The sequence below is a fragment of the Nyctereutes procyonoides genome, unplaced genomic scaffold (genome assembly GCF_905146905.1).
Source record: "Nyctereutes procyonoides isolate TBG_1078 unplaced genomic scaffold, NYPRO_anot_genome, whole genome shotgun sequence".
Classification (NCBI taxonomy): Eukaryota; Metazoa; Chordata; class Mammalia; order Carnivora; family Canidae; genus Nyctereutes; species Nyctereutes procyonoides.
In genome coordinates, this window is record NW_026575042.1 from 13,265,528 (window position 1) to 13,290,407 (window position 24,880).

Sequence of the window (24,880 nt, forward strand, 5' to 3'; positions counted from 1 at the left end):
CCACCACCCAGAGCTGAGGGCAAGGGGGATCCTGCCAAAACAAACGTTAGTTGAGAAAGCCAGAGGTTCACGTTTTCTCTCTCCACCCCCCCTCTTCCCCTCCCTCTCTCTCTCCCCACTCTCTTCCCCCACCCCCTCCCTCTCCCCCTCCCTTGGAGGCACCAGGTCTGCCTTCTCAGCACCAGCGGGGACCAGTGGAAGCCCTTGAAGCAGGAGATAATCCAAAAAGGTCAAAATAGCACCACAAAGACTTTGAAATTCGATGGTTAATTGAAACCACAGGCCATCAAAGTAGGCTAGGGGATTACGTGCTAAACATAAACTCGGTGGCCTGCTAAGAAAAAGTATTCAAGTCAGAACTAAAATCTCCAAATGTGATAGCCAAAATGTCCAGGATACAGTAGAAAATCACCATCATACTAAGAACCCAGTAAAATCACAATTTGAATGAGAAAAATAGTTATCTGATGCCAAAACTGAGATGAGTCAAACATTAGTTTTACTTGAACAACTAGTCACACTCATTTGTGTTCACCTGGTCCGACTGCTTTCAAGCTGTTAGTGACAAAGTTGAGTGGTTGTCATAGAGACCCAGTGGCTCAAAAACCCTAAAATATTTTACTATCTGGCTTTTTACAGAAGTTTACTAGCCCCTGTGGCAAGGCCATTGAAGACATAATGGTCAGGTTTTTAGAGATATTTTCTTCTCTTTCCTTTTTGTTTTGGTTTTTTATTTGTTTCCCTTGCTTTGTATTATAACGCATTATGTTCTTTAACCTTAGTGTCTCCATTCTTATCCTGTGGTTTGTAATGTTCTTAGTTTGTAACCTCATCCTGTAGCCAGGAGCCCCCCCCCCCCCCCCGCTTTGGAGATGGACCCCATTTCCTCCCACTCATCTTTGTCCCTTATTGCCACTGTCAGCTGTCTTAACCCTACTGGGAGATGTAGATTTGGTAATATCTGACTCTCTGTTCTCTCTCTGCTCACAAATAAGACTTGAGAAATTTGGGGGAGTCCATAGGGTGTTTAGGGCTGTATTTGGAAGTACAGAGAGAGGTGTCCCAAGGGGACCCAAGACCCTGCCTAAAGGAGACTCATGGTAGGTCATCATTTCAGGCAGGTGCTATGCCAAGAGGGAGCAAGAGACATAGCTCAGGGTATATTGGAGGAAGGTTGGATGTCAGGTAGGAAAGTCAGCAAGAAGAGATTGATCAGGTGTGAGGTGTGAAGCCAAGACTTACTGTGCCCTGACACTCAGGAATTTGGAGGAAGTCTTTGGAGACTGGAATGCCAGCTTTCCAAATACCAACAACACCATCTATCAATAAAGAAAAATGGCTTTATTCTTTACCACTCTGAGGGAGAACACCACATCCTCAGGGCATTGTCAGTGTCTCTGAGTGGGGAGAGCAAGGTCCGAGTTTGAGAATTTGATGTTTGGTTTACAACACGACGGCTTGATTAGGGTTCGGTACAGATCAAGATACAACAGTTCAGGATTGGTGTAAACACTAGGCAAGGCATTCAAAGGATTGTAGGGTACAAGCTATTGATAGTTTCCACTACAGAGTTGATAGATATTTCAGAAAGTTTCTCTAATGAGCTGTCAAACCATTTTTGGGGTAGCAGTCCCTTGGAATATTAGAGTAATGCTAATGAGGGCAGTGGAATGGTAAACATGTGTTAAGGGAGATAGTGAGCTGCGCAAGTGTGTGTGTGTGTGTGTGTGTGTATGTATGTATGTGTATTGCTTCTAAAGATGCTTAAAGCATAGCTCTTAAGCTTAGCTGAGGACTTTGGCCAAGTGAAATGCCTAAGTCATCCAAGGACTGACCTCTGACCCACAGGGGAGATAGAAAAGTGGCTTCTGAAATTAACCAAGTGGAGGATAAGTGCTAAACCAACGCCGTCTTGAAGCTGGCATCACATTGTTTGGTCTACTTCCAAGCCTGACAGACTGAGTTACTGAAGGTACTAGGAATCTGTGAGCCCAGGAGGCTTTGCCAACTAAGCAAGCAGCATTGGTGATTTTAGGATAAGGAGTCCATCTCGAGAGGTGCCTGATGCTGATCCTTTGATTACTAATGGATGAACTGGTGTTCATTGATATTTGGTGGCCTGACAGGACTAGACCTTTCCAGTGTCTCTCAAAACCAGCTCCAAGGTTTGCAGCTCTGAGAAGTCTGAAGCAATCAGCTGTAGCTGAAGCCCCTGGGCCCCTGCTGCCCACTTAAGTCTCCCCTTAGCCAGATTTGAGCCCGTTGAGCTGGATGTCATTAGGTTTTAGTGTCTTTACCATTCCTTCAGCTGTCGACCAAGAGAGAATTCATTAAAAATGTAAACCAGCAGGCATTTATTTGGGCGATGAGAACTGCAATTTGGGAGATACAGTCCAGGTAGAAACAAGACTCTTGTTTTGAGGGGAGCAAAGAGGATGGAATTATAAAGGCAGAAGGATGAGTGCAGTTCTCATTCAGATCCTCTCTGCAAAAAAGGGATTGAAACCAGGTTCACTGGGATTGGTTGAGTTAGTATGCAAACGAAGGGTTGAAACTTATCAGATCTCATTGGCTCCTTTTGAAGTGAAGAATGCCAATAATTCAGTCCTCAGAATGCCAATAATTCAGTCCTCATGGTGAAGAAGAGTTAAGTCCAGGCTGAGGGCTTCCAACGAGTAAAAAACTTCAGGATTCCTAGGACATGCGGAAATTCCTCCTCTTCTTTTTTTTTTTTTGGGGGGGGGGAAGATTTTATTTATTTATTCATGAGAGGCACAGAGCGAGAGGCAGAGACACAGGGAGAGGGGGAAACAGGCTCACCAGAGGGAGCCCGATATGGAACTTGATCCCAGAACTCCAGAATCACGCCCTGAGTTGAAGGCAGACACTCAACCCCCTGAGCCATGCAGGTGTCCCTCCCTGATGGCCTCCTGAGCCTATTTTAGAAGAGACTTTCTTAGCTAGGTTTGCTTACCTCTTTTTTGAAATCTCTTTTTACACAGCTTTATTGAAATCAATAAAATCTGCAGCCACTGATTTTATTAGCCTTAACTCCTATGATTTGATTTTGTAGTACATATACCATTATTTGTCCTGTGAAAATGGGCCATAGGATTTTTTTTTCCCTTCCCTGTGACATTTGCTTATCTGTGAAGTTCAATGTGACCTACATATGGTTGATTTTGCAACCTCAGAGTTGACATTTTCCGGGGTGAAATTTCATTCGGGGTCCTGTTTTGCACACCTGTATTATAAGATGGTGATGCCCCTGATTCTGTAATGCCAGGAAGAAATGAAACTTGTGCATTTTGTTTTTAAAGACCACAAATGATGTTGATGTATTTCACAAAAAGTGTTAATGGCTCTGATGTAAAACTTATATTAATTAAGGGTAAGTGGTTCAACTTTTTTCAAAGGCTGGTAGCAGTAGGTGAGCTTATTCATGCTTTGTTCTTCTGTTGATAAGCCCATAGGAAGCTCGATAGGGGTGGCTGGTATACCTGGGTCACTCAGTTGGTTAAGCATCTATCTGACTCTTGATCTCGGCTCAGGTCTTGATCTCAGGGTCATGATTTCAAGTCTGGTGTTAGGCTCTATGCTGGGCATGGTGCCTACTTTTTTTTTTTTTTTTAAAAAAGGAGGATCCTTCAAGGGGAGAAGGAATGCTTTAAGGATTTGCTATTGTTACTGTTGCATATGGCTTTTCAGTGCCGTGTTTGTCTTTGTGCTCTTCATTTAAAATTAGTTGTGGAAAAAGCTAACTAACACATGTTCTTCCAAAGTCTGACAAAGACCCTTCACTGGTGCCTCCTAGCCTTAGAAACGTTAGAACAGTAATAACTGTGATAGGGAATCCCACATTTCTTTGAGGGTTCATTCAGTTTCTTTTAGAGCCTGATGAAACTAACATCAAGTGAAGATGACATCAGTTGTGTCATTAAAGGCAATAGTTCTGTTTTTGCATCACATAGCAAAAGGGGAGAAAATGAATCTTTAGGGAACATCTGCTGTGTGTCAAACACTGTGCTAGGCTCAGTTCACCCAGAAAGATGTTGAAATCTATCAAGTTTCTGGTTAAAGCTCTAGCATAGGGTTGCTCAGTGGGACAGTATTGGCATATGGCATTTTGAGCAAAACAGGTCTTGTTTTAGGAGACTGTGCCTTGGCCTGTGGGACATTTAGCATCCTCACCCCCTTCCTACCCCCCACACCCCGCCATCACTCAGTGCCTAAAGTTCTCAAATCACTGTAACTGTCAAATCCCACCCCACCCCACCCCACCCCCACTGCCAATTCAAGTGCCCCCTCTAGCAGGTCATCCTGCCTCTGGCACTGACGAGAAGCTCTCAATTATATTGAGTACTTTTCAGAGTGCAGATACATAGATTCCATTTCTGGGTATGTCTCTGTTGTAATGGAGTAGAGGATTCTGTAAGTCAATTTTTTTTTAAGATTTTATTTATTTATTCATGAGAATACACAGAGAGGAAAGAGAGAGAGGCAGAGACACAGGCAGAGGGAGAAGCAGGCTCCATGCAGGAGCCTGATGTGGGACTTGATCCCAGGTCTCCAGGATCACGCCCTGGGCTGAAGATGGTGCTAAACCGCTGAGCCACCCGGGCTGCTCTGATTTTTTTTTTTTATTACCAGAGATTTACATAATACTTTATGCTTGTAAAATAATAAATATTTATTCTGTATTATACAATTGGAATATAGTTTTTTTTTTTTTTGATAAAACACAAGCGTATCCTATATAGTTAATGGCTTGGCTTCACACTTTTCTTTTAAGCATTACAGTATCATCCATAATAGTCAAGAACAATATATTATATGTTTCTTCATTAAGGTTTCTTCTTCCCTTTCAACACCTCATGTTTCTAGGACAAGATTTTATGGTGGGAATTTACAGAAATGTTGACTATGACAGCTCAAAATCCAATTCTCTCTGTTAGTTCTATATATAGAACTGTCAAAGAATACATAAACATTTTATTTTGTGCAAAGTTAAATTTAAGCAGTTGGTAGTATTTCTGGGTAAGCCTAAACTGATAATGGAGGTATTATCCTTTAATAAATCTTCAGCCATATTATGCTGATTGAGTATAATGATTTCTGTAGACTTTATGTCAAAAATCGGTTCTTTTGCACCTCAGAGAAGAGTGAGACAGGATTCATTTATTCATTTCACAGCTATTTTCCTGTACTTGGGATATATCAGCAAACAGCTCAGCTATGATGATCCCTGCTTTCACACTAGCACAAATGAACACAATAAGTAAATTATAAGTTGGGTTAGAAGGTGGTAAGTGCTATGGAGAAAAATTAGTAAGAAGGATAGAAGAGTGCCAAGGGTTGGGCTGGAGATACAATTATTTTTTAAGGATTTACTTTTAAGTAATCTCTACGCTCAACATGGGCTTGAACTCACAACCCCGAGATCAAATCTCACACTCTACAGACTAAGCCAGCTGGGTGCTACTGGAAATACAGTTTTAAATAATGTGGTTTGGAAAGCTTTGCCGAGAAGGTAACTTTTAAGCAAAGACCTGAAGGCAGAAATGAATACCTGTTGAGCTCGTGTTATGCCCCAGGTACTTTTTTAGGAGCCAGCATAGCCAGGTATGACCTTTGTAATCTGCAAAAAAATAATTTGCATGGCCAAAGGATTGGTGTGCACATTGAGGTGACAGTTCCAAGACAGTTCCTATTGTCTGTGCAATAGGCTTAGCAGTGATTTAAAAAGTGATCTTTTTGAAGTAATGGTACCTATTTTGATAAGTAGGATTGCAATGGATGAGCTTTTTTTTTTTCCTTTTATTTTTTTTTTTAAGCTGTTAACTACACAGAGTGACAGAAAAAAGCAGGTACCCGTTTTCAAAAAGAAATAGGAAAATAAGGCTGAGTGTGGAATGAGTTTTGTGTCCCAAGTCCAGTGGTCCCTGCAGAACTATTGCTTCTCCCCACCTGGTGACATTGTAAGGATAACAAGAATCATCTGGGGAAGACAGTGACAAAGCATGAGTTATGGCCTCAAATTAAGGATGGTTGTGTGGGGAGCTAAAAGAAAAGACCAGAGTCTAGAAATCGGGAGCTGGTTGCAGCCTCTCATGGCAAGCAGCCCTGGGAACTTGGGCGGTTTGCTTTGCCTCCCCCAAACCCCGCACCCTGCTTTCTCAGAGCAGCTGTTTTTGCTAGATGTATACTCTATGTGCATCATCTTGTTTAGAAAGTTGTGGAACACAGGGGACACGAAACTCACAAGTTAACCAGTCAAGTGCTTTTCTAGTTCTTGACATCCTTTCTTCTTGATTTATCATTTCAAAGATGCAGTTAGACTGTGGTTTATTGTTAGTCCAGGCCACACAAATAATGGTTCTTTGGGGTTATCGTAGATTCAGCTGTGGCATAGGGCTGCCTCTAGAGTTGCTGGGTTTTCTCTTCCTCCTAGTGTCTCACACGGTGTTAGGAAAGTCACATCCGATTTAGCATCTTTGGGGTGGAGTAGTTCGTGGCTGGCTTCACTGTGATCTCACTTATGGAAATGCCAGCTTGAAATTTCACTTCTGTTTCTTGAACTTCAAAAAGACTGCCAAGGAGATAGGCATTGGAGCTGGAGGAAGAGCAAGGAATTAGCCTAGCTCTGAGGCCAAGCCAGGGTTCGTCCACTGTCTCAGATAACCTTTTGGAAAGAAAGAACCTTAATGACAATCCCAAAGACTTCTACCTTTAACATATTTATTATTGACTTGCCTTCAGAAGATCAGTAAAATGATAAATGCAGATGGCCCTCACGGGCCCTTTTAACTCAGTGATTCTAAAATGCTCTTGTGATCAGAGCTGCAGATGTCACTTAGATCCCCCCCCCAGGCCTGCACTGTCAAAGCACTAGCGTGTACTGAACACCCTCTGAGCTGACTCTCCCACCACTGGGACGTAGCCAGAGGGTAATGCTTTCCCTCCCCACTTCCTCTCTTGTCCAGCCCCTGGGTTGAAGAGCTGCTACCCAACCTTTTGAAAGGAGGACTGTTCGCTCTCACCTCCTTGCTGTCTTCCCGTTTTGTAGATGATGAACCAGGTGGAAGGACAGCAGAAGAACCTCGTGCACGCCATCGAGTCTCTGCCAGGTTCCGGCCCCCTCACTGCCTTGGACCAGGATCTGCTGCTCCTGAAAGCTACCTCCGCTGCAACCCTCAGCTGCCTTGGGGAGTGCCTGCACCTGCTACAGCAGAGTGTGCACCATGCAGGCCAGCCCAGCCACAAGCCAGGGGCCTCAGGTGAGACAGCCCAGTGGGCATGTATGCAAATGAGTTTCTGGTGTGTGTGTGAGTGTGTGTGTGTGTGTGTGTGTGTGGTGTGTGTTGCATGGCCTTCCTCCTTTAAATCCACCATCTAACCACCTTCCATCTGTCTATCCTTTTATTCCGTCTGTTTCTCCATTTGTCCCTCCCTCCTTCTCTATCCAGTGTGGAATATCTGTTTCTTTGACCAGTTAGAACTATAACATCCCATGAAACATTTAACTAACATGTTTACATGCATACTATGGAAATTCTTTTAGACTTGCTGGCATCATGTTCTGTATCTCATTCCGTTTGTGACTTCGCACTCCACACTGTTTTTTTGAGATACTTTGCTATGCGGTCCTTTTTCCTAACTGCTCCTGTGATGTGCGTCCACCGTGATTTACCCCACGCTCCGATGAAGGAGGGACACCTGCATTGCTTCTGGTACCCTGCCCTGCTCGCGTCACTTAGTGAGCATCCACCTGCAGGCCTCCTCTTGGACCTGCGTGTGCATTTCTCTGGAATATCTACCAGAAGCATTTCTAGCTCTTTATCAAGAAGGTAGAGATAATAATACTCGATCTTAAGATGCCTCAACCGTTTTGGAGGAGGGTTCAGTCAATAAGCAGATACAAAGATATTCGTGAGGATTAAATGCTGTGATAAAGGTGAACATAGCTTGAGGTTGGTCATGTCATATATAATTATGAAGTGTTAGAATGAAGAGCCCAGCAGAAGCCTCCTTGAGCTTCGTTGCCCTGGGTTCACTTAATGAGGAAACAAGACAACTTAGATGATGAAAGCAGAACTAGCTTATGAGTGACAGTCTGTATTTCATGCTTTTTTCAAGTCCTCTTGGCCTTTGGTTGCACTGAGGTTAAGAGGGATGTTGGTTTTCCAGAGAAGTTTCGTTATGTCATACCCACCTTCATTTCCTGAGCTCCAATCCTGCCACTGTTTGGCCTTTGCTGCACGTTTTCTGAAATCTTCACAGACTGGATGACACGATGCCCATCATTCAGATGAGATGCTGAGGCTTATAGCAAGTAAATGACTCACCCAAAGTCACCCAACAGAGCTGAGATGAGAGACAGGTGCTTCCTCTTATGGCAGATGCCTTCCTCTGCCTGGGGTTGTTTGATCCTGAACAGACCACCAGTTCAATCCAGAACAGTGACAGTGCTTTGCTCACATTACAGTTGTCTGACTGGCAGGTGTTTCTTTTATTTTCTTTACTTTTTTCCCTTATTTTAATAATTTCAGACTTCTGGCAGAGTCATGAGAATAGTATGAAAAATTGTCATCTTTTCATCTCCAAATTCCCCAAATGGTAATGTTTTTATGACATTTGCCTCATCATCTCCCTTCTCTCTGTATATAAGGATATTATAGTTTTCTAACCACTTCAGAGTAAATTGCAGGCATGCTATATCTTTACTCTTATATGCTTCAGTATGTTTTTCCTTAGCAAAAAAAGAGACACTGTATCATGTCCTTTATATAATGTCTCCTATGTAATGACAGCACAGTGATCAAAATCAGTAAATTAACACGAATATAGTCCTATTCCCTAATCTGCAGACCTCACTAAAATTTGCCAATTGCTCTATTAATGTCCTTCATAACAAAAGAAAAAGTTTCTGGTGCAGGATCCCTTAGGAGATGTATGCATGTGTATTCAAGCACAGAATAAAGGTCCCCAAATCTGCTCTTCTATCTTTCCTCTTCCTTCTCAACTTGAAAAAATGAAACTCTGATGCGGAAGCCCTCACGAGACTCCTTGACATTTTCAGATCTGGACTGAATCTCAATGACCCCATTGGAGCTTGGGCACAGATTCTGAGCTACACTGGGGCTATTCATGATGCCTGGGGTCTCGCCCATAAAAAAGCTTAACTTCAGGCCTCTGCAACCTACTGGGCATATTCAAGAATCTTTCACTGGTAAATACACACCTGAACCATTTTGTTATTCTTAAGATGAATCCCTTACATCTTTCTTCAGAGCTGGTTTCTAGCAGATCTCTAATTTTTTTCCTGATTTTCATTGAGTCTCTGGTGTTTTTATGGCTTAGAGGAACAAAGCTCAAGGTGGAATTTCAGATGTGATGACAGGTTGAGATAGAAATTATCTGGGAGGATCAAGCAATATCCCTGAAGTTATGTTGTGTACAGTGTTACCTCCTACAGTCTCCCTGCCCCGTCCCACAGTCCTACCCCATTTGACTGTCAATCCTCCCTTGCTTTTAGCTACTTTTTTTAATTGTTTTTATACTATCTTATATCCATATTAAAAACATATTCCTCCAATGATAGCAAACTTATGAATCCCTATTGTTCTCTACTTCTCTCCTCATTTTTAATTGAAGTATAGTTTAACCTATAATAAATTAGTTTAAGTTGTCCAACATAGTCATTCAGCATTTTGAATTTCATACATTATTAAATGCTCACCACAATAAATGTATTAAAATATTATTTTAGAAGATTTATTTATTTGAGAGAGCACGAGTGGGAGGGGCAGAGGGAGAGGAAGAGAGAATCTCAAGCAGACTCTATGCTGAGTTTGGAGCCTGATGTGGGGCTCGATCTCATGACTCTGAGATCATGACCTGAGCCAAAACCAAGAATTGGAAGCTTAATGGATTGTGCCACCCAGGTGCCCCTAAGTGCATTATAATATTATTGACTGTATTTCCAGTGTTATACTTTTCCTCCCTGTGACCTATTTATTTTATAAGTGAAAGTTTGTATCTTTTAATCCCCTTCACTCACCCTCATCCCCTCCGCTCCTTTTAACCATTTTTATCAAAGAACTTGGCTAAAGGTTGGAGGATAGAGAGAGCATGAAGCATCACAAAGATTATTTTGTTTTTTTGTCTTCTTTTAACTTTTAACCCTCTTAAAAAATATTTCATATAACAGCCCCTTGAATTCTAAAACATTGTGCAATCTCTGGCACATGGTGAGGGAAAAGATGAATTACTTGCTGCATCCAAAACATCATACTTGCCTGCAGTTAAAATGGAATTCCAGAATTTCAAGCTAGCAGAATAAGGAAATGTGATAACTGGGGGAGTGTCACCACAAAATACCTTTGTTTAGAATCACAGGGCTCTTGCAGTTGATAGCAGTTATAGAAGCCTGACTCCCACTGATAAAAACATAATGGTTATGTCTAAGGAGTGCCAGCCTGGGTTGATGGAAATCCAGAATCTCATTAGAGTGACACTCTTTCAGGATTTCCTTTAAATGTTCGATGGGCAGGGAGGCACAGATTACCCGCAGCATACTAAATATCCACTCACATTGTTCTGGCTTCAGACCTCTTTGCTTTCTTCCCCTTGCATCATTTTATTTCTTCCGCCCCATTTCTGAATCAAAAATTAATTTGTGGCTTGTAGCATTTCATCTTCCATAGCATTTCATTGTATCTTCTGGGGAATATGTTGGCCTTGGAGCCTTTGTCTGTAAATGTTGCTCCTTAATGCTCCTTTCATCTCAAGCAAGGGAGCCACTAAACTGAAATCCAAAAATATTTCAGTATTCATCTGCCTACCATGTATGCATTTTGGACTCCTAGACCTGTCTCGGATGTTAATCTCTAAGATATAGTGGCCTGAAATGTTTCATTTAATTTCCATTTATGGAGAAGTTTGTAATTCAGATTAATAAAGTAACTTGGCCCTTTTGGGGGCCTCCATTTCTGTAGTTCTGATCTTGGGGACTACTGAATCCACTTGAATAGCTTGATGGAGGCAAATGATTGATGGGGGCAGGTAGGTATCTGTTCTCCTCAGTCTAGATGCGTGCCTCTGACTCTACTTGGAGAGACAGGCAGGATTTCACTCACAATTGGAAAAAGGCTGAACTACTTGAGGGTTGGGGCTTCAGGTGAGTTGCCAGTGTGGGAGAGAAATTGGACCCCTTGAATAGTTTGGGATGCAGAGCACTCCGTCGGCAGCGCTCCTGGCTCATTCCTTGCTTTTTGGTCTTGATCCAGGGAGCATGGTTCCAAGTCAGAGCAGACACCTATAACCAGACAAATACATTCTAGTGCCAGGTAAGAGCTGGATGCTGACAGCATGGTTGGTGCAAGGCATGTCAGGGAGAAACATGGGCATCAGAGCTGCCAGAGTGAGTGACAGTGGAACCTTGGGGATTTACAGTGGGTGACCCATGCATGCGCCCTTGGACATATATCAGGACAAGAGATGAAGAGATGTGTAATTGGAGAGAGGAGAAGCAGGGCAGAGTTTAGAGTGCTTTTCTTAACTTGTCCTTCCAATAACTTTTTCATTCTCTAAGAAGATTTGTGAGGCTTTTTTTTTTTTGCTGGTCAGTAAGCCAGTTGCCCTGACCTTTCTGTTTTGGGGTTTGGCAAAAAAGGGTAAATAGGCGAGCCTGTCCTAAGGCCTTCATGGCCTCTCTAGCTGGTGGCCTCCTTCCTTCTGTGCTGTGACAGCGATGCCTTCAGACCTCCATGCTCCTCTCTTTCCACTTTGTTGTCTCTCTCTTCCACCTTCTTTCCCGACACATTCTGCTTCTGCTAAGAACGTGCCCCATGTCAGCAACCTTCCCTCATTTTGTGGGTGAGAGACAAGATGGAAATGTGAAGATTCTTCCAAAAATAGCATGTTGGAGAAAAAAAGAAAAACTGGCATTGTGGAATATTTCAGGTGGGTGGGTTTTTTGTTGTTGTTGTTGCTACAACTATCCAGCTGGAGATTTTGAGTGGCACATTCTCCCTAAAGAAAGCAGTCAGATGCTAACATCGTAGCTTTCCATCGTAAATGTAGACGTAGCTTCTGTTGTCTTCACATTTGTAAATATCAATCTTACTCTAGTTTGGAAAACGCTTTTAGGTTTGCCGAGCAGAGGAGGCATGAATTCCCTGTGTTGCAGGCAGAGGGACAGGTGCTGTCACCTGTCACTGGTTCTGGGCAGAGCCTCTTAGCCCTCGTCATGGGAACTGCAGTTCTCAGCACTCTCAGCAAGGCTGAACCGGAGGCCAAGGACAGATGAAAACAGTTTCACAGTCCAGTCTGAAAGCCCACAGTTAAATCTTCTGTTGCATTCTTTCTGCTTCTATATGGTTTGGGGAACTAGGACATTTATAGTTGCTTTCCTTGTTCCCTGTGTCGTTCTGTCTACTATGGTGTGTCATGTGAGGAGCACAGCTGTGTGTCAAAAAGCCTGTCTTCGGGACTGGATTTACCATTTGGTGGACCACCCTTCACCTTCCTGTTCTCTTCTGTTGTGTCATCCTCCGTGGTCTCCCTACTCATGAGCGTTTGGGTGTACCCAGAGGGCAAGAAAACTTGTGGATCTCTGGCTACTTGAGTTGACAGTTGGTCAGCAGCCACGAGGTAATATTTGTTCCCAGCTGTCCTTTCATTTGTACGTCTTGGTCTGTTTTTGACCATCTTCCTACTTGAGACCTTTCTTGAGTCACTTTCTATAGGTGCGGCATATGTTCTCAACTGTCAAGCGCCATCAGTAGCAAATACACCATTATCCTCTCTGCTGCCAAGAAGGAAGGCCAATGAAATCTGACACACCGTTGACACTAGCACAAACTTGTTTCCCAGGTGTGGGAATGCAAAATGGGCATGTCTTAGAATTAAGGAAATATGGTCTAGACTTGTGTTTTGCTTTAGGACACAGTCTTTCAATAGAGTAAGGTAGTCCATTTGTTTGTCTTTAAACTGGTGTTTGTTTTTCTGGTAGGGTCCTTTATACTTTTTGTTTTTCTACTTCCATGTGGCTTTTCTTGTTTTCTCTTTATTTTGCTACATAAGTGGTACTTCCTTGACTCACCATATTTAGTGTTTTGGGAGAAATATGTATATAAATTCTAAGAATGTTACATTATGTTTTTGGTTGTGTTTTTAAGTTTTACTTCTTTTTTAAAAAAATGTATTAATTCATGAGAGAGAGAGAGAGAGAGAGAGAGAGAGAGAGAGAGAGAGGCAGAGACACAGGCAGAGGGAGAAGCAGGCTCCATGCAGGGAGCCTGATGTGGGACTCAATCCTGGGACTCCAGGATCAGGCCCTGGGCCAAAGGCAGGAGCTAAACCGCTAAGCCACCCAGGGATTCCCTTAAGTTTTACTTCTTTATTTTAAAGAGTGTGGTGGGGAGGAGGAAGAGAGGGACAAGTAGACTCCATGCTGAACACAGAGCCTGATTTGGGACTCAATCCCACGACCCTGAGATCATGACCCGAGTAAAAACGAAGAGTCAGATGCTTAGTTGATCAAGCCCCCTGAGCGCCTCTACATTATGTTTATCATAAGCATTCTTTAACCTATATTTTTTTCTTTTTTTTTGCTCATTTGTCTTGTTTCTTAAATTCCACATATGAGTGAAATCATATGGTATTTGCTTTCTCTGACTGACTAATTTAGCATTATGCTCTCTAGCTCCTTCTGTATTTTTGCAAGTGGCAAGATTTCATTCATTTTTATGGCTGAGTAATATTCCATTGTGTGTGATATATACCATATCATCTTTATCCGTTCACCTATGGATAGGTGCTTGGGCTGCTTCCATAATTTGGATATTGTACATAATGCTATAATAAACAGGCTTATTAACCTATCATTTTCTAATAATCAAAGTCAAGAATGACACTTCCTTTTGACTGTCTCCTTTAATGATGAAAACTCAGCATACTTTAATTTCCTGCTACTTTGATATGCTTCCCAACTTTTGATAGTATAATATGGGGGCTATTGTTACTATTTTAATATTAACTTAATATTTAATGTGAGAATGATTAAATATCTTTAAAATAATTTTGATTTAATATTCAGTCATGTAACCATGTTTAGAAAAATTATCTCAGTTCACTACCAGGCCTGGGAGTGGGGTGAGTTGTGTGAGACACTCACCTTGAACACAAATTTAAGGGGTGCCAAAGTAATTAAGATGATTGATGCTTTCATGAAGTGTTTTTAAACCAAAAGTAATGCAGAAATAATCCAGGATGAATGAAATACCAAATTTTAAATTAAGACAAGGATTCAGCACAGTGAAGCAAGGGAGACCGAGTCTTGCAAGACTTTTTCTGTTAATTTTGGCTTTAAAAATATTGTGTGAAAATGTCATTTATCTTGATGACTGAGTGTCTTGGTGCCACTTTAAAATTTATACCCAGGAGGAGTATACTTTTTACTTCCCCTCACCCCAGCTCTGCATTTAATTGGGTAAAGTGCACACTGCCAGTCCCCACCCCACCCCCCACCCCCTTTTTTTTTTTTAAAGATTTTATTTATTTACTCGTGGGAGACAGAGAGAGAGAGGCAGAGACACAGAGGGAGAAGCAGTCTCCATGCAGGGAGCCTGATGTAGGACTCCATCCCGGGACTCCAGGATCATGCCCTGGACTGAAGGCAGCGCCAAACCGCTGAGCCACCTGGGCTGCCCTGCCAGTCCGTTCATTCATTCATTCATTTATTCATTTATTCATTTATTTCCTGCCAGTCCTTTTAATGCATGACTTTTCCAGTTTTGAGTTCCTGATTCTGCTTCTTTTCTTCATAATTTGGTACATGTCCTCAAGTAGTTTCTTCCCACAGAAGGTGGAAACTTTTTTGAGTCTCTTCCTCTGCTCTAGGAAAACATACAGTGTGTAGAGTTTAAGAGTCCGGGCTCAAGAACCAGGCTGTCTCTGTTTTAATCTTGATTCTACCACCAACTGGCTATTTGCATCTTTATTTCTTTTTCTGTCAAATGGGCATAACAGTAAGACCTACCTCATGGGTTGTTTTAAGGAGTAGATGAGTTAATATATGTAAGTTGCATGCAATAATCCTTGGCACCTCCCAAAAGCTCAAACAATGTTGACTCTTTTTAGTAGAGCAAAATAATTTGGCTGCAGACAGCATTATCCCTTGGCCTCTCTCCCCACCCCAAACCTATAGACTTTCATTTGCCTTCCTCTCTTCACCTGTTCACCTTCCGATATCTAGTGTTTTGTAGCAAAATTCAAAATTAGTTTGTTTTCCTTTAAGGCAAGTCTAACTTTTCTGCCTTAAATGATTGGAAAGATATTCTCTTAATTTTGTTATTTAAAAACATTGCCAAACTCTATGAGCTAGGCATTCATTATATTCTACTTTCATATGAATTTGAAATTTCAGCAATGGAAAGCCTGAAAAAAGATTGCCAAACTGTGTCTAGATGTGTCTTTTCCCATTGTCTTTGCTGGAATGTGGTGGACTCTATCAGCAGCATGCACAGCTCTTCCACTTGGGCTATTTCTTCTGTCATTATTTGTTTTATTTCTGTTCCATTGACCTCATCTTTGTCCATCAGGGTCTCTTGAATCTCTGTTGTACATCTTCTGCATTCTCAGAGAGACAGAGAGAGCACGCGCACAAGCCAGGGAGGGGCAAAGAGAGTATTTTTAGCAGACTCCCCACTGAGCGTGGAGCCTGATGCAGGGCTTGATGCCACCACACGGAGATCATGACCTGTGCCAAAGTCAAGAGTTGGATGCTTAACTGACTGAGCCACCCAGGCACTCCTTTTGCATTTTCTTCTGTCTCACTGTTGTCTTTGTGTTCTTTACAACTCTACCTTGGCAGAACTTCCCTATCTTTAAATACTGTTTACTTGAGTTTCTACAGTGCTGATTCCTTTTCCTGTTTTCAGTGTTAATTTTAACTCTACTAATGCTGATTCACTTTCCTCGTGATAATTCTTTGATGTATTTATTTCCTTTTTCACCTTTGTTTTTCTCTCCATATTTCTGTTCTTGTTTCATAGAGGCTGCTTTACTTTGTGCTGTGCTGATGATATACCTTTCTTGATGTTTTCTGTGCTACCTTACTTTAGAAATATCAGAGATGTATAGTTCTTATAAGCCTTCTGAGGATTCCATTTTGTTTCCCAAACTATACAATCCTTCTCATTTACTGTTAGAATTTTTCTTCTTTATCCTCAAATGAGGCAGGCCTATGCAGACTTTCAAACTAAGTGATCATTTATGAGAGCACCTGGATTGGTCTAGCATGGTCTTCTTTCTAGTCCTCACTCACTGGTTCTTTGATAGGCTCAATCCTTAGAGTATACAGAGAACTACATTCCCCAGCATGCATTGCTACCTTCCCTCTTCCTGTCCTGGCCTGTCTGTTGCTGATTGTGATCTGTCATTGCCTAGGGACTCTACACCTGCCTCATTGTCTCCCAGATTATCATCTCTAAATGATGGTGGTATAGAGGGGAGGGAGGAACAGGGTTGAAGTGTGGGAGTCATGGAGGAAGCATATCTTGATTGCCTAGCCAAGCAGATCTCTTTTTTTTTTTCTTAGTGCTTTTTAAGCTTTCCTAATTATTCTAGAGGAAATTTACTACTTGTGTTTTATATGTGTGTGTGTGTATTTTTTTTAAGTAATACTCCTGTACTGATGAGATAGCTGTCTAGTATTTAAGATCTGAATCCAACTCTCAGTCCCCAAGAAGTTGTTGGTCAGCAGGACAGGTGTATGAAGTCTCTTTCTGCCTTTCTCAGGGCAGATTCTGATGTCTTAAAGCTTGAGTTGGTTTTTCTTATTCCAGCCCCATCTGCCTTATTATTTATGGGATTCTTCCCAAGTCTGGTCTTAAGCTGATCTTTCAGCCTTTGGTTCTTAGTATTGTGAGTTTTCACCTTTTTGAAAAATGACATCAAGAACTGATAACATAGATGCCATTTTGCCATTAAAAAATTCGGTAAAGCACACATATTAAAACATTTACTGTCTTAACCATTTTTAAGTATATAGCCCAGTAGAGTGTTGAGGACATTCATATTGTTGTGTAACCCACCTCTAGAACTCTATCTGGTGAAATAAACTCCATACCCATTAAACATTAGCTTCCCACGCCCCCCAGCCCCTTGCAACCACCATCCATTCTGATTTTTGTCTCCCTTTTTGCCATTTCTTAGTTCTTAGCTTTTAGGAGGTTGTAAAATGCAGGTTCCTTTTGAAATTTACTGTCTATGAAAATTGTAATATTCATTCATTTTGGCACAGATTTATTGAATGCATACTCTTTGCCAGGCCATATTCTAGTTTCTGGACATCCAACCATGAGCAAGGGCAGTATTGTCTTTGCTATCAGGAGCAGATCTTCTAGGGAGGACAGAAAAACAATAGACCAACGCATGAACAGGGTGAGTTCAGATAGCGCTGAGTGCTATGAAGACCATAAACTGACTCATGGGACCGAGAGCGCCTTTGTGGCAATGCCTTGGCAGAGGAGGTCCCAGGGGGCTTCTCTGAACAAGTGATATTTGAGGCAACCCCTGGATTTATGCAGGAGACCTCTCCCCCACGCAGAAGAACTGGAGGGGTGGCATTCTGAGCAGAAGGAACGGCACGTGTGAAGGCTCTTGACTGTAACAAACTTGGATCACTTGAAGAATGGAAAAACTACCAGCGTGACTGGAGCGTAGTGAGCAGTGAGGAGAAGGGGAAGTAAGACCAGGAAGTCATGCAAGCCAGGCAGCTATATTGTATTCCAACTGTCGTGAGAAGCCACTTGAGACTTTTCAGCTACAGCTATGTGATCTAACACTTCTTTTGTGTTCTTTCTTCCTTCCTTCCTTCCTTCCTTCCTTCCTTCCTTCCTTCCTTCCTTCCTTCCTTCCTTCCTTCCTTCCTTCCTTCCTTCTTCTTTCTTTTCTTTTCTTTTCTTTTCTTTTCTTTTCTTTTCTTTTCTTTTCTTAAGATTATTTGTTTGTAATGGGTACCTGGGTGGCTCAGTGGTTGAGCATTTGCCTTTGGATCAGGGCGTGATCCCAGGGACCTGGGATGAGTACTGCGTCATGCTCCCCACAGGGAGCCTGCTTCTCCCTCTGCCTGTGTCTCTGCCTCTCTCTCTCTCTCTCTCTCTCTCTCTGTCTCTCATGAATAAATAAAATATTTTTTTAAAGAAAGATTATTTATTTGAGAGAGATGGAGGTGGAGGGGGGAGGGCACAGAGAGAGAGGGGGGAGGGCACAGAGAGAGAGAGGGAGAAGCAGACTCCACTGAGCAGAGAGCCTGATGTGGGCTCAATCTCAGGATCCTGAGGTCACGACCTGAGCTGAAGGCAGACACTTAACCAACTGAACCACCCAGATGTCTGAACACCTGATGTTTTTTTTAAAAAATTTCTGCCTGAAAATATGCTTATGTTGATAGTACCATACACACTGACACATTGACATACACAGCTTTTTCCTCTGCGTCTGTTATTTTGTTTCCATCAACCGGAGTCTCTCATGGTGCCAAAATTCTGGGATACTTGTAGATTTTTCTTTGAGTAACAATAATGAAAAGGCTAATGAAGGGACACCTGGATGGTTCAGCGGTTGAGCATCTGCCTTTGACTCAGGGTGTGATCCCGGAGTCCCAGGATCGAATCCCTCATCGGGCTTCCTGCATGGAGCCTGCTTCTCCCTCTGCCTGTGTCTCTCCCTCTCCCTCTCTGTGTTTCCCATAAATAAATAAAAATTTTAAAAATCTTTAAAAAAAAAAGAAAAGGCTTAATGGATATGATTACCCTACTGATGGAACTTTAGAGACCCTGCAAGGTTGAGTTCCAGTTCATGTAAGGCTGTATCCACTACAGCCTCCCTTTTTTTCATCCCTTATTCCTGCTTTTAGATGGAGAACCGAGTCTGGGGTGGGGGCAATTGAGTTTGTTATTCTAATGGTGGAATTGGTAAAGGAATTCCTTGTGATTACTCCTGTCCCCACTAGTGAACATATATAGATATTCCATAATAATACCTGACTCCTAAAATAAATTTTAATAGAGTTAAAAAAAAAAAGTATTTCCCCTAAGGGTTGAGGGATGATTAGAAACATGCTTTTGGTTTATCAGACTGGTGTTTATAAAAAATTTTTCTTGCTAGAATGGAATGAGCACCTGTCTTTAGTGATGGGGCTTCTTGACTTTTCCCACAGCAGCCATATCTCCTGGCAGAGGTGGGGGCCACGTGGTGCAGGCAACTTTTCAGAATTGTGATCATAACGTCAACTGTAATTTTTACCACAGTTTGAGGGGCACCGGGTGGCTCAGTCGGTTGGGCGTTTCCCTTCAGCTCAGGTTGTGATCTTGGGGTCCCAGGATCGAGTCCCAAGTTGGGCTCCCTGCTCCATGGGGAGTCTACTTCTCCCTCTCCCTCTGTCCCTTCTTCTCGCTTGTGCTTTCTCTCTTTCTCTCTCTCTCTCTCTCTCCCCCAAATAAATAAATAAAATCTAAAAAAAAAAGCCCAAAAGTCACAATTTGAGCACCCCATTGTTGATCAAATTTGACTTATTATAATGTTTTAATTATATTTATATTTTCATTTTTTATTCATTAACTTTATATTTTCATATAAATATTTTTTCTTTAAAAAACTTAAGAAAAACACTTTTAAGAAAATCTGGCTTTGGTGAATGCGATTTTTTTTTTTTGAAGGGGGGGCGGTGCCAAGGATGGGGAAAGAAATAGCCCATAGTGATTCTGACTGCCATTACACAGAAACTGGTTTATAAATAGATCCATATCTACACTTGGGAACCTCATTCAGAACAAGCCCACTTAAATTTACCACCATCCACTTCAAACTGGGCCCATTTCACGTCCATCTCCATATATAGTGAGGTACAAATATTTCTTGAGCTGTAAATGTTTAAATTGGAAAATACTTGGCATCATTCTAGGTCTTTATTGCAGAGAACATCCTGGGATGGCACGGGCCCAAGTCACATTCCACAGAGCAGCTGAAAAATGGGACACTTGGCTCTTTGCCATCAGCCAGTGCCAACATAACCTGGGCGATTTTACCAAACTCCACTGAAGATGAGCAAAGCTTGCAGCCCGAGCCAGAGGTAAGCGAGCCGTTAGTTCTCTCTTAGCACTTCTGTGGCTTGTGTTCTCGCTTGTTCAGAAATGTAGTAATTATATTTGTAACTTGCTCATCTCTTTGTTTTAAGAGGAGACAAATTATAAAATGGAAGCATTGCCTGGAGAGAGACAAAATCAGCTCTGTGCACGCCTGGCACTTCTGTTCTTGTGTCTGGCAGCTGCCGTGGGTGAAATGTGATCCTACCAATGAGGAAGCTCCTATTTTCATTGAAATGGGAGTCATTTTAACTTCAAGTGGGAGAAATTCAAATGCACCCATTAAAATGATGCCTGTTGACATGATGGGAGCAGTTACAATATATTATGTCACTCCCCTGAATAATGGCTTCTTCATGTGGTTCGTGCTAACATCAGCTCCCGCCTCACATGCTCGACCCCTGCATGCTCCAGAACCAGGCCAGCGTCCCCCGGGCAGTGGCTGAGACTCCTGGGCGTCCCCCCGGCTGCAGGGGGTAGCTGCCCTGCCTCGGCAGGCTCCGTGGACTGTCCTCTGCCCACAGGACTCTCCTGACTAACTGTGCTTCGAAGTGGCAGCTCGAAGGAAGCCAAACACAGCGCTTCCTTTTGTTGATTTAACTTTATGCCTCGAGGGAAGTTGTTTTCCATTTTTCTTTTGATGCGCACAGTCTATTGACGTGCCCTTGTGAACTGGGCTGGGATGTACCCAAAGATGTGTTAAAGGTTGTACTTAATGCTGACTAAAGTCACTTAGCCTGAGAAATGTAGGGCCCTCGTAAAATAAATCTGTTGAGGATGGTTGAGAGCCCCAAGGCAGCTTCTTGGATCAAATGGTCTTGGTCATCGATTGAAAATGTTTTCCAAGCTTCACATGATGATATTCTGGAACAGGAACTCAGTAGCTTGGCTCTCATGAGACAGGATCAGCCTGCCTACAAATATTTCATAGCATCTATAAGGTGTCTTCGCAGGGTATGAAACGAACAAAGGATGTTGAGATTCTCCAAGGCACTTTCCTTTACCTGTACCATGAGTTTCAGGTTGAAAACACTTGGCAGCTGGTACGTAAGGTCAACTGGGAAGTAAGTTGGCAATGGAGTAAATGGTGGGAGCCCTGCCGTCCTACTGGTCTTTTGAGAGCCTTGGGTGAGGTGGCATTTCAGGCTGCTGAAAGGTTGAAAACTATACTGTCCATCATTTCCCTGGCAAAGAACCTGTGGGGGTTCACGTCATTATAAATATATTTAAGGTCTTGCTCTAGGAAAAAATTAAGGATAGGGAAGGAAGTTATTAGGTCTTTGGTAACAATTTTTCAGGGTCTCCTTCCCAGCAGCATTCTTGGGCAAAACCTAACAGCAGCCATAACCTAATAAGCATACTTACTAGGGCTGGTGGTCTTCCCCATTCTGTGAATCCTCCTTCCTGTTTCTTCTTCCCTGAGAGTGCTTTCTATAACAATGAAGCTTGAGAGGCCAGATCTATCCTTTTTTTTTTTTTTTTATTAAAGGTTTTTTATTTACTCATGAGAGACACACAGAGAGAGGCAGAGACACAGGCAGAGGGAGAAGCAGGCTCCCTGAGGGGAACCCGGTGTGGGACTCAATCCCAGAACCCTGGGATCATGATCTGAGCCGAAGGCAAACAAACGCTCAACCACTGAGCCACCCAGGCGTCCCCAGGTCTGTCCTTTTTACTTAGAATTGCTGCCCCGCTCCCCACTCCCCGCCCGCCTCCCAGGCCTGACCAGTCACCAGTATCAGCAGAAGAGTATATAATTGGTCACGAGAAGTAACTAGCTCCCAAGTTCAACTTTTTAAAAATACTTTGAAGGTGAAGAATGAGGGAGACCTTTTTCCCCCCCATATGTTAGGAACACCATTAGTTTCTAGTTGTTGTATTACCTTTGTTCTGGTCAGAGAAGTGTCATGTATTGGTGGGTTAAGTCCTTGCTCGAGGCAGTGAGGACTTATGGGGCATGATGATGTTTTGATGGTTTTCTGAGAAGGGAGAGTTCGAGACTCCTTTCATTTTTTTTCCAGGGACAGCTCTGGTAGATGATTCTCACAACCCTCACAACTAAGGTTGGTTGGATACTATTTTTGCTGTAGGACATTGTGCTTTGTCACTTTTTCTTTTCTTTTTTCTTTTTCTTTTTCTTTTCTCTTTTCCTTTTCTTCTCTCTCTCTCTCTCTCTTTCTCTCTCTCTCTCTTTTTCTTTTGTCTGAAGGATGGAAGAAGCTAGCAATATTGACCCAGTAGTTTTCCTGTCAGGAAAAGGAAAATGTTTTCATTGCCTCCTTTTTGTACAATTTGGAGAAATGACCCAAGAAGGAATGAAGTGAGATTATGAGAAGCTGAAAATTTCTTATGAGAATGTTCCTTAACCCTTTGATATAGAGAATAGAGTTATTATGTAAATGATCACCAGGGAAACTCAGGATTGTGGTTACTATGGTACTTTAATTGAGTAAACCTTTTTTTTCTGGGTTGTTGCTTTGATTGTGTTAAGTCTTTAGAGGCAATAATTAGGGTATAAAAGGTGTACCTCGCTCCCATGGATGAGTGTTTTATTTATTTAAAAATATTTTTTAGGGAATCCCTGGGTGGCTCAGCGGTTAAGTGCCTGCCTTCAGCCCAGGGCGTGATCCTGGAGTCCCGGGATCGAGTCCCACATCAGGCTCCCTGCATGGAGCCTGCTTCTCCCTCTGCCTGTGTCTCTCTCTCTCTCTCTGTGTGTGTCTCTCATGAATAAATAAGTAAAATCTTTAAAAAAAATAAAATAAAAAGATTTAAAAAAAAGATTTTATTTGTTCATGCGAGACACACAGAGAGAGGCAGAAGGGAGAAGCAGGCTCCTCGCAAGGAGCACGATGTAGAACTCAATCCCAGGATCCCGGGATCAAACTCTGAGGCAAGGCAGATGCTCAACCACTGAGCCACCCAGGTGCCCCTGGATATGTGTTTTAATACCACCAACTAGTTAACTCAATCCAGTTCACTGGACACAGACCAGGCGTCCTGCAATTCAATTCAACTCCAACATTGTCTACCTGTGGAGAGCTTCAGATCCTGCAGATTAAGGGCTCAGCCCCACAAGACTGTCTTGTCCCTCCCACCCCTGCCCCACCTTCAGCCAATCACAAGTCCAGGCTACCTGTGCTTCTGACCAACTGGCTATAGATCAGAGGTTCTCACATCCCTCTCTGTGGGTTTGAATAATTTGTCAGAGTGGCTCACAGAACTCAGAGAAACATGTACCAGTTTATTATAAAAGCTTATAATTCAGGAACAGATGGAAGAGATGCATGGGGAAGGTGTGGGAGCTTCTGTGCCGTCCCCAGAACCTCCCTTCCAGCACCTCCACATGTTCACCCACCTGGAAGCTCTGTCAACCCTGTTGTTTTGGGGTTTTATGGAAGCTTCATTCCATGGGCGTGATTAAATCTTTGGTGATGGAACTCAACCTCCAGCCCTTCTCCCCTCCTTGGAAGTCAGGGAGTGGGACTTTCAGTCCCACCCCTCCAATCACTGGGTTACTGCCACTGGAGACAGTCACCATCCTTAGGTTACCTAGGGGCTTCCAGAGGTCACTCATCAACATAAAAGACACCTTTATCTTTCTTTCTCATCCCTTCAGGAATTCCAAGAGTTTCAGGAGCCTTGTGCCAGGAATGGGGACAAAACCAAATACCTATTTCTTGTTAGAAATCTCAGTGTCACACTCCCCTCCCCTTGTTGTGGCTTTACTGTAGAACATCTTATAGATACCTGGAAAATTAATGCATTTTCAAGCTTCGTCTGTTTAATTCCCAGCTGAATAAAACTCAAAGACCAGTGTGTATTTAATACATGAGTTAGAGTAGAACTGTGGTTGGCTCTATTATCAAATGCAGTGATCTTAAAATTTTATTCTGCTGGGGCTAGAACTAAGTACATGTGAAAATGAAATATTCTTCCATAATGAAATGAGTTAGGATCTTGGTTTTACCCATTAGCAGAACAATTTTTCAACTCTCTCAGCACTGTTTGAAATTTAAATTTAAACAGAAAAGGAGTTTTGTTGTGCTGTCTTGGGGGAAGAATGCTTTGTCACAGGACGGGGAGAACTGTGATGGGGAGATACTGGGATTGGCTCTCTTAACCTTCATTCCACCCTCCTGATGGAAAACCTAACAACTACATGTCCCCAAATTTCTTACAGTTGGATTTTTGAATGCATGACAGGTCTCATAATCACATTTGTGTGAGATTGGGAGCCTAAGCTGAGACCAAGTTTCTTTTGCTGGGGCTGCTGGTGGGCAAGGTCATGAGGATGTGGGTGTTCCGAGGCGGCTGCAGGGGCCAGGTGCATTGTCCTGGGGCCTCAGGCCCACCTGCATGGGCCTGACAAGCTGCAGGGCTGGCAGCAGCAGCCACTTCCCGGCATGGGGCTCGTGACTCTACAGTGGTGTGTCCTTGAAATAAGGAATTGAAGGAGAACTTTGCATTCCCCACACCTTTCAGAGATGATGTCAGCACCTAATTTCCATATCCAGTCCCCTTCTGATGGAAATACCCAGTGTGGTTTCTGTTTCCTGCTGTGGATCAAGACTGGTTGTGCTATTGGAATCGGAAAAGCCAAGGGCGACATGTAGACAGTCACGAATATGACCATCTATACCTACCTTTCTGGAGGGACCAAACCTTAATAGTTTTAAAAGACAGTTTTATTGAGGTATAATTCATGAATAATAAAAGTCATCCTT

The 24,880-nt window shown here is 42.6% G+C and overlaps 1 protein-coding gene across 5 annotated transcripts in view; it reads left to right on the top strand.

Annotated features, from left to right (window-relative positions):
* Positions 1 to 24,880, top strand: part of OSBPL10 (oxysterol binding protein like 10) — a 293,987-nt gene that overhangs the window by 213,883 nt on the left and 55,224 nt on the right. For all 5 annotated transcript variants that reach the window (XM_055321640.1, XM_055321637.1, XM_055321636.1 and 2 more), the window contains exons 5-6: positions 7,067 to 7,277; positions 19,986 to 20,140. In XM_055321640.1, the coding sequence (XP_055177615.1) occupies positions 7,067 to 7,277; positions 19,986 to 20,140 (366 nt within the window). The remainder of the gene's footprint in view (positions 1 to 7,066; positions 7,278 to 19,985; positions 20,141 to 24,880) is intronic.